Source organism: Chlamydotis macqueenii, chromosome 5 (genome assembly GCF_036417535.1).
Source record: "Chlamydotis macqueenii isolate bChlMac1 chromosome 5, bChlMac1.mat, whole genome shotgun sequence".
In the NCBI taxonomy this organism is placed as follows: domain Eukaryota; kingdom Metazoa; phylum Chordata; class Aves; order Otidiformes; family Otididae; genus Chlamydotis; species Chlamydotis macqueenii.
The window spans coordinates 3,346,489-3,359,718 of NC_141560.1; the positions used below are offsets into that span (position 1 = coordinate 3,346,489).

At 43.5% G+C, this 13,230-nt stretch overlaps 1 protein-coding gene across 1 annotated transcript; it reads left to right on the top strand.

Annotated features, from left to right (window-relative positions):
• Positions 1-757: 757 nt before the first annotated feature.
• On the top strand, positions 758-13,230 carry PSMC6 (proteasome 26S subunit, ATPase 6). The gene is made up of 14 exons (XM_086748366.1): positions 758-898; positions 1,643-1,722; positions 2,076-2,115; positions 2,300-2,352; positions 5,784-5,851; positions 6,306-6,420; positions 7,360-7,447; positions 7,616-7,677; positions 7,758-7,881; positions 8,239-8,300; positions 9,238-9,358; positions 9,451-9,531; positions 11,581-11,652; positions 12,746-13,230. Exons 1-14 carry the CDS (start codon positions 772-774, stop codon positions 12,862-12,864), a joined length of 1,212 nt encoding a protein of 403 aa, XP_086604492.1. The 5' UTR covers positions 758-771; the 3' UTR covers positions 12,865-13,230.

Consider the following 13,230-nt stretch of genomic DNA (forward strand, 5'->3'; position numbering starts at 1 on the left):
CTGCCAGCACAGAAAGCAGCCCGGCGTCCCGGAGGAGAGATGCGGCCGGGGCTGGTTGTCTCCCGGCAGGGCCCTCGGTGTTCCCTGGCCTGCACAGAGCAGCCAGGCCCACCACGGAGGTGCTGGTAATGGGGCGCAGCGGGAGGGCGAGGGCGCGTGGAGCGGGGGCACGGGAAATGGCCCACAGCACCCTCGGCCCACACTCATGCCCCATTTCCTCACAGACCCACAGGCCCTTTGCCCCGGCTCTGGCTGCGCAAGAGATGCATCCTGGTTGTCTGGTGCCCGCAGGTCCTTAATCTGTGAACAGTCAGCACTGAAAACCAATCCTCGCTGAGTCAGTTACTGGAATTTATAATTCGGCTGGGGCCCAGTGACCTGTCTTCCTCGCTGGCATCTCCAAAGCTCCTGGACGGCCTAGGCCCAGGCCTCTGACCGGGAACCCCGGCACAGTGACGGAGGTGAGGGGGCGTTGGGGGCTCCTGAGGAGGCCCGGCCTGGCTGTTACTCTCGCCAGACGCTGTGGTGCGCGGCTATACGCACGTATAGGCACATATAGATAAATATACACACGTACTTTGTACGGGCGCGCAGGGCCCCGCCCTATCTTCGCGCCTCTCACAACGCGCATGCGCCTCGCCCGCTTCAATGTCCGCTCTCCCCCCCCCCCCCCGGCAGGGGGCGCTGCGGGCGCTCGGGCGGGGGCGCGCACGGGAAGGGGGCGGGGCGGGGCGGGGCGGGGCGCGCGGCCCGGCCCTGCCCCCGGCGGCCATGGCCCTTCCCGGCATTCCCTATGAGCGGCGGCTGCTCATCATGGCGGACCCGAGAGACAAGGCGCTGCAGGATTACCGCAAGAAGCTGCTGGAGCACAAAGAGATCGACGGGCGACTCAAGGAGTGTGAGCGCCCGTCTCCGGGGCGGAGGGGAGGGTGCAGCCGCCGCCGCTGCTGCTGCTTCAGCGCCCGAGGAGCCTTGAGGGAACCCGGCCGCCGCTGCCCGCGCTTCGTCATGGGCCTGGCCGGGCCCCGCGGGGCAGCGCCGGCGGCCGGGCTGAGGGGAGGAGGGAAGGGGCCAGGTCTGAGCGCTGCCGGCGGCAGGGCCTTGCAAGCGCCGTGGTTGTTTTCCTTTCCCCGGGGGCAGCCTGGGACCCCCAGCCGTGTCAGGAGGTGGGCGGGGGAGGGGGGGGTCAGGCCCTGCCGCCTCCACATCGAGCCGGGCGATCCTTTTTGCTCAGCCTTTTCCCCCCCTAAGGTTTTTTTTTTTTCTGTCAGCCTTTTATTTCCCTGTTGCAAGCGGCCTCTGTTATATCGTTCTGGCAGTGGCATGTCCCCCCCTTGCAACTGTCAGTGCTGTACAAATTCCAAATACCTTTGAATTTGAGCTTCTTAACTCCTGCATTGGGTTTTTAGCTGCCTTCTGCAGAGTGTTTTCACTAATAAGAGACACCACTGTGGTGAGGGTGCGCAGGCCCTGGAGCTGCTCCGCGGGGGCTCCGCTGTGCTTGCAGGAGGATGACGTACCGGGTGTGCAGATCTCCCACAGTCTTATCTCTGCCTGCTGCTTTTCTGCTTTAAAAGGGCCTGGTCCTCAGTGCTTTTGGGGTTGAAAGCTGGCAAACTTCTGTGTTCCTTTCCTTTCCTAGTAAGGGAACAGCTGAAAGAGCTCACCAAGCAATACGAAAAATCGGAAAATGATCTCAAAGCCTTGCAGAGTGTCGGGCAGGTACGTAAGAGAAAAGAGGTCATAGCAGCCTGCGGTGGGGGGTTGACGGTGAACTTGCCTGGAAGTAGCATTTAAGTAATTTTTGGCATCAAGAAAGAGTAAGTGGGAGCAGTCTGGCTGTCAGGGACCTTACCATCAGGAACAGACACACCAGGCACATGGGTTAGAGAGGTTTTCTGTGTTTGTCCAGGTTGACAGAGATGTGTTGAAGAAATAAAAGTACTGACAAGCAGCGTGAAGCGAGAGAAAGAATTTCAAAGCTGACAGTCACCTTCTGTGTCCTGAAACACGTTAAATGTTGTTTTGCAATGGTAATTTATCTGTGGGCTAATATTGTATTTATTCTTTTGCAGATTGTTGGCGAGGTTCTTAAACAGTTAACAGAAGAGAAGTGTAAGTACGCTGGACTGTTCCGTGCTTTGAGGTCTTGAAAATAAGCTTTTGTAGTTAAAATTTGGCTAAAGATTTGTAGTATTAAAGAATTAGAGAAATATCATGTACTGGGTAGTTCGGAAGCACAATTCAGAGCAGTGAATTAAGGAAATTTGATTTTTTTTCTTTGATCTTCTCTCTCCAGTCATCGTGAAGGCTACAAACGGACCAAGATACGTGGTTGGCTGTCGTCGTCAGGTAGCTGATCTGTGCGAATGTTCATTAAAAGTTTGCTTTGGTCTTGAGTGTTAGCATGGCTTTTCATAAACCGGCTCCTTAGTGGCATTAAGTATTTTCTTCTTTAAGATGTTTATGGCTATTTTATCTGCTTGCCCTCTCCCTTCGTAGCTGGCAGTAGTGTAAATTCCTAGTAAAGACAAAGCAGTCCACAACATTCCTGGAACCTTGCATGTGTTTTGGTTTTTTTATCGTCGAGTTGAAGCTCTTGTCTCTCTGCCTGATGTGGAACTTTCTGAAAATTAATGATCACTATGAAAATTAATCATCCGTGTAAGGTCTCTGTTGCTATGTTGTGAACATGGCATGTGGCGGTTACTGTCATAGTGCTGAGCTTTAGATTTAATGTTCGGTAACTATGTACCTTTATGTGTATTTTTCTAATGCTTTTACACTCCGATAAATAATGATGGTAGGCAAGGCCTCTGTCCTAAACACTTTGAGGGATTTTTATTTGTCCTAAGTGATCTTAACGACAACAAAAAGACAAACCCCAAACGCTTCTAGTCCGCAGGATGACAATTTTTTTTTACCTACACCAAGTTCTGTGGAAGTTAAACACTTTAATACAGAACCTTGCTTACAACATAATCCATCTGCTGTAGTCAGCAACAACCACTTAGAGGTTGTTTTTTTTTTTAATAAAAAAAGTAAAGCAGTCTATTGCAGACATGGTTTAAAGGCTTGTTGGTTAACTGAGCACTGAATGTGACCCACTCACGGTAATTAAAACCCATAGACAGGCTAAAAGCTGCCCGTTGAGGAGGAACCACAATACTTGCTGAAAGTGTTCAGCACTGCAGAATCATCAGGGGAGCAAAAGTGAATCTCTGCTTAGATTTTATTATACTCATCCCTGACTTTGAGAAATGGAAGCCAAGAAGAATGTGTATGAAATGTGAGGCTGTAAGGTGTCTCTGAACAGCAAATAGCGGCCCCAGGGAAGGATCATGTATCCTGAGAGGCATTTTACTCCATTATTTTAATGCACAAATAGGCGTAAAATCTTTTAACAGCTGTGGCCTCTGAGTGCATCTGGAACTGATTCCTCTGTGGTGGAGAAAGAAGTGCAACTACAGTTATCTAACACATCATGATTATAGCAAATTATCCTATGTTATGGAAATTCTGAAAGATAGAAATTCCTTCAGTAAAAGGAGCACAGATGTGGTACTGATGTTAGAGGCTCTTCTCTTTATCTTTCTGAAGAGAAATTGATGCTCATTACAGAATTTTGAACCCTTACTGATTCTATGTAAAGAAAGAAAATGTTTGCAAGACTAACTTGCAAATGTTTTGCTTGTTCTAGCTTAAGGTTTGGATGTGGAAGTTAAATTGAAGAATAGCAGAGTGGGACTCCAACATACAAAAGTTAACCAGCTCTGTTTAGATGATTTGTTTGTAATAGTGGTGTGGTGGCTGCAGGAGCCAAGAGGCAGTGAAGAAATAGCAGAGTGAGGAGTCTGCTGTAATTTAAAAAGAGGGGCGGGAGGAGGGATTTCTGTTTGTCAGAGGAGTTTCCGGGGAAGTCCCACAATTAACGTTACTTAGCGTTAAGCATTGAGCAGAACTCATGCAGCCAGTCTTTTCCTCCAGTGTTGACTCAGCCAGTGGAGGGTCTGTTTTTCAGTAAGGATGGACCTTATCTCCTTCTTTTAGAAGCAAACTATTTGGGAAATGTAGATGCCAGTAAGTGTCTTAGTTCATGTAGTATATGTACAGAGTTCCTTGACTTTCCTCAAGCATACCGATGCGATATGGTTTTGCTTGTATAAAGCATCTGCAAGAATTGCTAGTCTTCAAATGCTCTTTAAATACATAATTTTAAGCTTCATCTCTTCCAAGATATCATGGTGCAAGCTCACTATTTTCTTTCACCGGCATGAAGAAAATATTTTCCTGGAAAATAAGTATCCTTAATTCCCCTTTGGGGCACACGAGGTAGTCTTGATGCCCTGTGTTGGAACAGAGATAAATGTTAAGGAATAGGTTGTGCTTGGATGAGTCTGGCATTGCGGTTTGTTCTTGGGTAAAAACATTCTTTGATCTTAAAAGATCCCTGATTTGATACCAGAGACGAAAAAACCGTATCCATGATTGTTTTAAAAATGTCAAAATATCAAGGCAAATAATTTCCCGTGGAGTGTTTCACAGACTGGAAGAACTAGTTTTTGATCAAAGTCCTTGTGGCTGTGCTGCAAGGGGAGTGACGCTGTTTAGATTGAAACAAAATTACTTCTCTATCAAAAGTGCATTTCCGAAGGAAGTCAAGGTCAAGTGGTTTCTCTTTGTTTTTTTTTTCTGCAGAATAACTTAACTCTACTGGGCAATGTTGAATCTGATAGAATTTCAAGCTTTTACAGATTTCTTAAGATCAGCCAGCTGAAAAGAGGTGGTGTTAGTGACTCCAGTAAGGGAGGAGTGACAGCTTGATCCTAGACACTACCAGAGACTAAAGAACCCACGTGGGCAAGGGACCTTATAAATTCCTGCAGCGGGGGCGGTGGGAAGCTTCAGGCAGTGCTTGCCAACAGTTGTCAAAATCTCTGTTGTTCAGAGGCCACGTCGGGAAAGCTCAGAATAAATAGGTTTCATATTCTTCAAATACAGATGGAGTAATTTAAAAAAAAAAAAAAAAGAGAAGAAATTCAAGTGGTGAGGTGATCTCTGTGATCGTTGTTCAATGTTGTGTTGTGTGAGAGGTGACACTGCTCTCGTAGACCGCGTTTCTTAAAAACAAAGTGAAAAATGCAAGTTAGTTGTTTTAATCCTAGCAGAATTTAGCAGGGTGGACTGGAATAGAACTGCTATTGTATTTAAAAATCTCATAAAAATGGAATAAGCAGACAAAAACTGCTGAGACAGATGAGTAGGGCGTTTGAGGTAAATGATAGCAAAAGAATAATAACAACTCAAGCTGGCTGACTTTGAAGATGGAGGATATAACTGAGTATGTGAAAATGTGCAAATGCTGGAAGGATTGGAGAAAATAGGTTGGGAACATCTATTCACCCTTTCTGGCAGTCCAGAACTGAGAAAGGCGTTGAGGAGAAGGGTGGCAAGTTCAGACTCAGATGGGCAGGCTGCTCTATGTGTCCTTGAAGGAGGATCGCTTGCTTCTTCTGAAGCAGCTGGTTCTGCACTGTGTTGAGCAGAGGGGAGGATTAGATCTCTCACTAATCCAGTCAGATTGACAGCAGTGGGCAGCAAAAAAAAAAAGAAAAAAAAAGTCTAGAAAACAGTATTTATTTTCAAAAGTGGCAGAGGTAGGTTAGTGACTTGCTGTTCAAAATCTCTTTCAATGTTAGCAAACATTCTACAGTAAACATGTTGATTAAAACCAAACGTCGCTTTGGAGCGTGGTTCTAACAGAAATATCTTCTTCTGACTAGCTCGACAAAAGTAAGCTGAAGCCGGGGACAAGAGTTGCTCTGGATATGACCACTCTGACTATTATGAGGTAGGTTTCTGTTCTACAACTGCTCTTCTGCTCATCTTATAAAGCGGGAAAATAGTGTTCTAAGCAGGTTACAGAAGGGTTTGAATAAACGGTTCTGTGATGTTTTGCAAATGTTCTGTGCAAAGCAGTGCTTAAGTAAGGAGAGTTACTTTGAGGGAAGACTTATGTGTCTATTAGATATGGTCTAAAAAGAAATTGATTGTTCTTTTAAAAAAATAATTCGGTTGCAACTCGGCGTTTTCAGCAGTTTTTTAAACTTTTCTTCGGTTTAAAACTTTAAAAAATTTGCTGGGTTTGTGGTTTGTTCTGTTTTTTTTTCAACAAACATACTTATCTTGTTATCAAGGTGGGAAGAGAAGAAATCATTTTCATACTTGCTTTAGAATGTATTGCAATAACTCTTATAAATGTGTCTTGCAGAATGAAAAATACTTACTCAACTCTTTTTTTCCAGATATTTGCCAAGGGAAGTGGATCCACTGGTTTATAATATGTCTCACGAAGATCCCGGGGATGTTTCATATTCCGAGATTGGAGGGTTGTCAGAACAAATCAGAGAGCTGCGAGAGGTATCCAACGTCTCACAAACACTTATCCAACAGTAGTTTATGTTCTGAGTGAAGTTTTTCAGTGCAAAAATGTTCTACTGGTGATTTTCCTAAACCATCATGAGACAGACTGTTAAAGGATCCTGTCAGATGAGTGCTTTCCATGTTTCATTAACTTACACTACATTTTCCTATCCTGGAAGATAACTTCAGTGGTGTTTAAATGTTTTCCAGCTTTGTAATTGCCTTTGTGGCGAGCAGCAATGCGGTTGAGGGGTGCTGCTGCGCTCGTACCGAAGTAATCCTGTTAGTTTGGGCATCAGCGCCGCAGGCTGTGCAAGCCTGCCCAGGAATGCGAGGGTTGAAGGCAGATTTGTGCTGCTGTGAGCCAGCTGACTGTAACAGAGATCACTTGTGTGCTCTGCACACACCTTGCAGTAGCAGCAAAAGATTATTCGAAACATCAAAGCCCAATTCTCAAACCGGGTTATAACTTATCTCTAATACTACAGAAGCTTGGATTGAGATAAAAATTAAGAAAATCCCCTAAATAAGATGATTTGGAGGATCCAACACCCTTTAGGCCAAGGGAATGCCATAAAATCAAGTGGGAGGGTATAGTTAGGGTTGACAACCAAGAAACCAAACTCAAATTCTGCGCAAAAGCTGTTGGAATTCCTTTGGGATGGTGTATTATGACAGTAGCACAACATGGTTTGAGCAAAGAGTGTCGAGAAAAACAAGCCGTCGCAGAGCTGAAGTCTGAACAACAAGGGCAGCATTGTGGATCGATCCCTTAGATCAATCTGGCATTTTCTTACTTACCTGTTTCTCTTACAAGATGTGCTGTACAGATGAGAACACAGGTATCTGGAAGAAACCAGGCTGGCAAGTGTATCGTTAGCTTTCTGGGATTGCCGATCTATTTTAAAACTCCGTCTCTGATCTGTCTTTTCACAGGTAATAGAATTGCCACTTACAAACCCAGAGTTATTCCAACGTGTGGGAATTATACCTCCAAAAGGCTGCTTGCTCTACGGCCCCCCTGGTGAGTCTCACGAAAGGGTTAATGAATGCTTAGTTGTCGCTCTCGAACTGCGGCAATAGCCTTGTTTGTTTCTTTTTCTTTCTTTTGTTTGTTTTTTTTTTTTTTTAAAGTTGCTAGCATGCAATGTTGCGTTACTAGCGAAACAGCTTAAATTTCTTGTCTGTCCAGGTACAGGGAAAACACTTCTGGCAAGAGCTGTTGCTAGCCAGCTTGACTGCAACTTCCTAAAGGTAGTGTAATTTTACTCTTGTGTGCGTGTTCTGTTTGCGCTCCAGTCTCTTCATTCACCTGTCTTTTTGCCTTTCAAAAGGTGGTGTCGAGTTCGATAGTGGACAAGTACATTGGTGAAAGCGCTCGACTGATCAGAGAGATGTTCAATTATGCCAGAGATCATCAGCCCTGTATCATTTTTATGGATGAGATCGATGCTATCGGTAAGGCTAATGGCCTGGAGGATGGCTAGAGTCTCCTTTTAGCACTGAAATCAGCTATAAAGCCACAGTCTGTCTTCTCAAAAGAGAATGTGCATGCATGTTTGTTCGGGAGAAACATAACGGAACAAGTGGTTCACCTTCCTCCTGAAGCTATTACAGCTAGCTTGGAAACCTGTTCATATCTCACTTGGATATTTTTGACTACGCGAAAAAGCATTTTAAGAAAGTGTGCATTTAACTCTAAACACCACCTTTCCTTCCCTCCAGTTTAAAAGGGATACCTACTTGTCTTCAGGCTTAATATTATATGGAGGCAAAAATAAAGTACTGTCACTTACCACGTTTGGTGTGCTGCAGGTGGTCGTCGTTTTTCTGAAGGCACCTCGGCTGACAGAGAAATTCAGAGGACTCTGATGGAGGTGAGTGTCTAAACCCCGACTCCGTGTTGTACAGTCCACGTTAAATAATAATACAGGTGTGAATTGTTACATTATGATCTGGCCTGGTGTAATTTTTTTCTGAGTTCATAATCTTAAGCTAAAAGTGAACTAGATGCTGCTTTGACCTTCTTTGAAGGTTTGGAGAGCCCTCTCTTAAAGAAGAGAAGGTGAGGTTTGCCTCTTTTAGTCCCAAAGACATACTCTATAAAATTTTAGAACTGATAACAGTTTGATTTTCAAAACTAGGCGCAGTAGTTGTATTTCTGTTTCTGTACTAATTGCTCTGGTAAACTGGGTTGTGTGAAGAGAATTTTAAAGCCACCGGTGACAATTAAGAATTCTGAAGCTAATGGGAAACTTCATCGGCCTATGTTTGCAAACAGTTTGCCCGGTTCAAAACAATGTGTCTGCCTTACATAAAGAATTAAATCACTGTGATCAAAGAGCAATTACTTTGAGTCTTCACAATGAAATGTCTTCGTATGCGGGTATTAGTATTCTAGAGGCTGTTCTCCAAGTCTAATTGGAATGTCCTGGACTTTGTGCAATGCACTCAAAATGTGTCAGCTCCTTTAGTACTTGCACTGTTTTCACTGCCTGATTGTTTTAGCCAAGCCTTTCACGTTTGAGCTCTGCTTTGCTCAGCATCTTTTCCACTGGCCGAAGCATTTTCAGTATCTCTCTTAAGCTCTCCTTTATTGCTTACAGAATCTGCAAGGAGCTGTGGCCTTTCATGAGAAGGCTTGTAGATTTTTTTTTTTTTTTTTTTTCTGATTTATCTTTACCATTTTTACATCTTGGTGAAAATACTTACAGAGAAAATAAATACAGTAGATCACACTAGGGAGGTTTTGGTTTGTTTAAAAAAAAAACCAAACAAACAAAAAAAACCCAAAAAACTTCTGTTTTCTATTAGTTATTGAATCAGATGGATGGGTTCGATACTCTGCACAGAGTTAAAATGATCATGGCTACCAACAGACCAGACACGCTGGATCCTGCGCTTCTGCGGCCTGGAAGGCTGGATAGAAAAATCCGTGAGTTACTACTCCACAGTGGCTGGAAGGAGGATATTATCCATATGAATTGTGGGTTTTTTTGTTTTTATTAAAGCTGTAATTCTTTCTAGATATTGATTTACCAAATGAACAAGCCAGATTAGACATCCTGAAGATTCATGCAGGTCCTATCACTAAACATGGTGAAATAGGTAAGTAGGAAGCTACCTGGCTATTCTTCCTACTTCTGTCTGTAAAATGTGAGGAGGGTGAGTTGTTATGATGACTCTGCCCTTCTAATTCTTGCTCTTACACTGGTCAGACAACTTTCACTCTCTTGGAATTCTACTTTTTTTTTTTTTTTTTTTTTAAATACATCCTGATTGTATTGTCGCTAAGTCTTCCTTTGCAAAGGAAGAATGAATATAAACCCTTGGAGCACAGCTGGAAACTGGAAAATTAACGTGATTCTCATCAGGTAGTTTCCTGTTTCTAAAGGAATAGCTTAATGCAAGTAAACAGCATTTTCAGTAGCCCCTCCAAAGAAAAAATTGTTACTGCAGAAGTCTGAAAACAGTGAAGAGTCTTTAAAAGTCGTGGAGAAACTTACTGTGGAGTTCGGAGATGGTGTAATGAAAACCTTGTTGCCTGAAACAAAGCTTCTGTTTGGTTAGTGGAGTAAAGAGCTCTCTCCAGAGCGGAAGGGGGACAAGTGTCTATCAGAGAAAACGGAGGTTTATTTAATAACTGTTACTCTGAGCTGCCCAGAGTCTTAGTTTCACAGCGACGCTTTGAGCTTTCCTCGAGAAAACTGTTAGTTGTGATTTGCCTTTAAAATGACGTGGGCCGCCTTTTATTTCAGTACGGCCCCGCAGACCCTGCCCGCTTGTTCCCAGCCCCATGCGGCCCGCCCCCGCCTCTGTGCTGCCAGGAGCTATTCATGCGAGCAGGCAGCACGGTCTGGGCAGTGGAACTGATCTCCTTCACCATCTGGCCGCATAAACAGCTGCGGCTCAATAGAGGGGGTGGCTCAGGAGCGGGGATGAGCTGGGGGAGGGCGAGAGGGATGAGGATTGCCTTTCTTAGCAGCAGTGTTGGCTTAAACAGACTTGCGTGTGACTATAGGCTAAGAGGAGAAGCTCCAAAGCAAATAGTGAAACTGAGGTAAAGTACTTCATCCTTTTTCTCTGTATCTTCGGGCACTGGAAGCGGGGTGGGATCATTCCTTTACACCATTTAGCAAGGTGAGCTGTCAGATGGGTATTAGCTGTATTTCTGAACATGTGGGCAGACTGTGATGCTCAGCTTTGATATCCTGAAAGGAAGGCCAGAACTTATCGACAAGGTTGGGTGTGAATTGCTTTAAAATCCTAAGATAATGCCAGGTTCCAGCATGAGATTCTGTGGCTGTAGTACTGGTGTCCACTGAAAACTCTAAACTTGGAAACCTTGTGATGTTTGACATTGCTCAGTCCCCTCACTTTTTTTTGTGGTGTGTTTTTTTTGTTTTTGTTTGTTTGTTTGTTTTTTTACTTTCCAGTTATGAGGAGACTTGTTTATAGCACGTTGTGCTACACAGAATTAAAATAAAGTTGAAGAATTTCTAATCTCTAGGGGGGGGGATTTTGATTATTAAGGTGAAAACTTTCGGTTCAGATGTTTTGAATTCCGTACAGAAGGTAAACCGTTTTGAAAAGCTTTGCAGAAAGTTGATCATTATTTTAATAAGCAGCCCTGCAAAAATCAGAACTTGCTGGAGGCTCAACAGCCGTAGTGTTTAAGAAATTGATTCTAGAAACGATAACCATAGACACTTTTTTAGTAAATATATGTGCATAAATTATCAGGCTTAGTATCAGGATATTAAATGTCTTTAAGATGCAGTTAGAAGTGGAAAGGGACTGAGTTACGATTGCTTGGAGATAAGGTTTCTGGGTTTTTTTATATCATCTAAATGATAAGAGCATTGCCTTGATGTAGCTTTTCTTGCTTTTCACGTTGATGCGTGTAACCACAAGTTAGTAACTTTGGGATTTAATTACATAATACGAGCTTTTGGCTGCAATACATTTCTGGTTTAATGGAAAGGGTAATACAGCTGATGATTTCAGTTAATTTAATTTATCAGTCTAGTGGACAGCTACCTGTTTGCACTGAAATAAAAGTCAAGTGTTTATTTGTTAGCTGGATGTGTATTTCATTGGCATCCATAATGGGAAGTGTGAATTTATTTCTAATTGGCATTCATGTTTTATGAATAGATTATGAAGCAATTGTGAAGCTTTCAGATGGCTTTAACGGAGCAGACTTGAGAAATGTCTGCACTGAAGCAGGTACTTTCTTAACTCAATTTCTACGTGCTAAGTCTTGGTAAATGCTGCACGTTCGAGCTGTTTCTCTGATACGTCTGTCAGTGGATTAAAATCAAGAGGTCAAAAAAGTTCTGCTGGAACATGGTGCTTCACTGATGCTCCCTTTTTGTATCCCTTTCTTAAGGGCTAGGTAGCTTTTTCTCGGTGGAGAGTAGCAAAATGCCCAAACGGTTACGTGTTTCACAGCATGTCACACGTGTCTGGACTGTTAACATAAGCAGCAGCACAGTGATACGCCCTGAAACTTGATGGTACAACTCAACAAAACCCCTTTTCTTTCTTCCAAGTTTCCTCATGACCTCTACAGTCATGCAGAACTCTTTCCGTCCTCCCTCTAAGGTTACAGACAAGGTCTGCAGGTGAACCAGTCCAGCTGATAGGTGGGGATTTGCTGCCAGTTAGGAGCAGTGGCACTGCATTCATGTGACATTACACCTGCTAGCAACCCCTGCCGTACACAAGCTGCATCCGCGCAGAGTTAGGTGGATTTGGGCACTCTCCTGTGACGTGTTGCATAAAAGATCTCGGTAGTTCAGGTTCAGCACGATGCGGGGATAGAACAGCCGTACCATTTCTGAGCTGGAGCTCTAACCACTTATGTCTGAGCATCGTGACATCTGTCGTACTGTCTCAGAAGAATTGGATACATTTCAGAAACAGCGATGATACACATTTTTCTCATCTTCGCAGAGAATCCAAGTCTCAGAAACTGGATGACTGGAGAGTTAATACTATTTTATGCTTTTTCCACATTATAAATCCATTGTACACTTAGGGAATCCATTGCCTGCGTGGGAAGGCTGAGTAACACAGTAGCTACACACTCAGAGTATAAAACAAGTTACAAATTTCTTTAGTGATCGCCTGCTTCAGAAGGGTGACCTCATTGGCGTTTACTCGTGTTCCCAAGAGCTGCATGTAACAATCTAGGTGCAGACAGTGTAATTTGGCTCCATTTTCACTTGAATTTGAGTGAATCTTTATGTACTGTCTCCTCTTGACTGTTGCTGCAAGGAGCACCGACTTATTCTTGCTGTTAAATTATTCTTCACAGGTATGTTTGCCATCCGTGCCGATCATGACTTTGTGGTTCAGGAAGACTTCATGAAAGCTGTTAGAAAAGTGGCTGATTCTAAGAAGCTGGAGTCCAAGCTCGACTACAAGCCTGTTTAAATTAACCATGTAATTTGTGATTGACTGCCCACGTCATACTGGGTTAAGGTAAAAAAGAAAGAGAAAAAAAAATATGTACCTCTTGATTATCACTGTAAGGTGTTTGTGTAATGTGTAGCTAGTAATTTGATAACACTAGTTGCAAGTTGGCTACAGCAGTGTGTTTTCTGTACAATTCTGAAAGACAATACTCATTACAGCCCAGGTTAAGTAACATGTGTGGAGATGTGTTCTCTGAGCAATTATGGTTTGAATTTATACATGTGCCTGAACGGGTTAGCAGAAAGTCAGTTCATGTCTTGACTTTTTTATATCGGTGAATTCCCTTCCCTCAAACACTTTATGAATAAAACTTGTTTAAATCTA

What these genes read in the sequence shown, in the direction of transcription:
- PSMC6 (XM_086748366.1), top strand. Translation starts at nt 772, where the DNA reads ATGGCCCTTCCCGGCATTCCCTATGAGCGGCGGCTGCTCATCATGGCG. An exon ending in AAATCAGAGAGCTGCGAGAG is followed by an intron (nt 6,421 to 7,359) that starts GTATCCAACGTC and finishes GTCTTTTCACAG; the next exon opens with GTAATAGAATTGCCACTTAC. An exon ending in CACTAAACATGGTGAAATAG is followed by an intron (nt 9,532 to 11,580) that starts GTAAGTAGGAAG and finishes TTTTATGAATAG; the next exon opens with ATTATGAAGCAATTGTGAAG.